This window comes from Eimeria tenella, genomic scaffold (assembly GCF_000499545.2).
Source record: "Eimeria tenella Houghton genomic scaffold, Eth_scaff4458, whole genome shotgun sequence".
Taxonomy (NCBI): domain Eukaryota; phylum Apicomplexa; class Conoidasida; order Eucoccidiorida; family Eimeriidae; genus Eimeria; species Eimeria tenella.
Window position 1 is genome coordinate 1 of NW_013545383.1, and position 1,994 is coordinate 1,994.

General features: G+C 57.0%; 1 protein-coding gene across 1 annotated transcript; it reads left to right on the forward strand.

Moving 5' to 3' along the window:
- Window positions 1-27: 27 nt before the first annotated feature.
- Window positions 28-1,473, forward strand: ETH_00041360 (uncharacterized protein; the record flags this gene model as incomplete). The annotated part of the gene is made up of 3 exons (XM_013380113.1): window positions 28-607; window positions 868-929; window positions 1,333-1,473. Coding segments are annotated over 3 exons (783 nt in total), but the record flags the coding sequence as incomplete, so codon positions are not given.
- Window positions 1,474-1,994: the final 521 nt, after the last annotated feature.

The window sequence follows — 1,994 nt, forward strand, 5'->3', positions numbered from 1 at the left end:
CAGCAGCAGCAGCAGCAGCAGCTGCAGCAGCAGCAGCAGCAGCAGCAGCAGCAGCAGCAGGGGGAGGAGCTGCTGCAGCGGCGGCTGCTGGAGTGCTACACGGAGATCTGCATGCACTTCAAGCCCGTGCTGTCTCTGTTCTTTCTGGAAGCAGCAGCAAGTCCCGGAGACTGGTTTATGAAAAGGAGACAGTTTGTTGTGTCTGCTGCTGCTGCTTCGGTGGCGGGGTTTGCTGCAGGGCTGGGGGACCGGCACCTGGGCAATTTGCTGCTGCAGCAGCAAACGGGGCAGCTGGTGCACATCGACTTCGGGATCCTTTTCGAGCTGGGATCGCTTTTGCCGATCCCGGAGACGATCCCCTTTCGTCTTTCCAGAGACATTGCAGATGCTCTTGGCTGCTTCGGAGTCCAGGGCCCCTTCAAGTCTTTTTGCTGCTGCGCTTTGCTGCTGCTGCGCTGCAGCAGCCCCCTCGTCGACGCCGTGCTGCAGGTGCTGCTGCTGGACCCCCTCTACTCCTGGAGGCACCCCAGCAAGCTGCTGCTGCAGCAGCAGCAGCAGCAGCAGCACCTCTACCACCAGCAGATGCTCAACCACCAGCTCCTCAACGGTCCGACACACGCCCACTCACGCGGCTTTAGGGTTTAGGGTTTACGGGCTAGGGTTTACGGGTTAGGGGGCAGGGTTTAGGGTTTAGGGTTTAGGGTTTAGGGTTTAGGGGGGTTCAGTTTATTGGGGTTTCCGGGTTATTAGGGTTTTCGGTTGTTAGGGCTTTGAGTTGTTAGGGTTTTGGGGGTTTAGGGTTTCGGGGTTATTAGGGTTTAGGGTTTGGGGGTTAGTAGGGTTTAGGGTTTAGAGTTTGTGACGCAGCAGACACTGAGGGGCTCTCCACAGTGGAAGGCAACAAAATCGCCATGAGGGCAATTCTCAAGGTCAAACCCTAAACCCTAAACCCTAAACCCTCACAGGAATAAACCCTAAGTAGGGTTTAGGAAGAGCAACGGCGCTCTCCTTAAACCCTAGATGGCGGTTTGCCTCCTAAACCCTAAACCCTAAACCCTCGTTTGCTACTCCGATGGTCCAAGGTGCCTCCGTCTCTCCTGCACCTCAGACTCCAAGCCCCGAACCCTAAACCCTGAACCCTAAATTGTGGTTTGCGGCTGTGTTGGCCCAAGTTGCCTTCTGCTCCCTTCCACCCCAAGCCCTAAACCCTAAGCGCTGAATTGTGGTTTGCAGCAGCGTAGGCCCGAGGTGCCTCCCTCTCTGCTGCGCCGCAGCTCCCAAGCCGCAAACCCTAAACCCTAAACCTTAATTTGTGGTTTGGGGCTGCTGCAGGTGCGCTGCAAGCTGCAGGGTTTGGAGACTGAGGGCGAAGCGCCCTTGTCAGTTGCTGCTCAAGTTGACCGCCTTCTCAACGCAGCACAAAGTCCCCACAACCTCTCCAGACTCTTCGCCGGCTGGATGCCCTTCGCCTAGCTAGCTAGCTAGCCAGCTAACTATCTAGCTAGCTAGCTAGCTAGCTGGCTGGCTAGCTGACTGGCCGGCTTGCTAGCGAGCTGGGTGGATGCACTTCGCCTAGCTAGCTAGCTGGCTAGCTAGCTAGCTGGGTGGATGCCCTTCGCCTGACTAGCTAGCTAGCTAGCTAGCTAGCTTGCTGGCTAGCTAGCTGTGTGGATTCCTTTCGCGTAGCCAGCTAACTAGCTAGCTAGCTAGCTAGCTAGCTAGCGGGGTGGATGCCCTTGCATAGTTAGCTAGCGAACGAATGAGCCAGCCGGCAAAATAGCTAGCTGGCTGGGTGGCTGGGTGGCTGGGTACCCCTTGGCTAGCTAGCTATCTAGCTAGCCAGCTAGCTAGCTAGCCAGCTAGCTAGATAGCCAGCCAGCTAGGTAGCTGGGTGGGTGGGTGGATGCCTTTTGGCTCGCAAGCTAGCAAACTAACTAGCTAGCTGGGTGGCTAGCTAGCTGGGTGGCTAGCTAGCTGGGTGGCTAGCTAGCTGG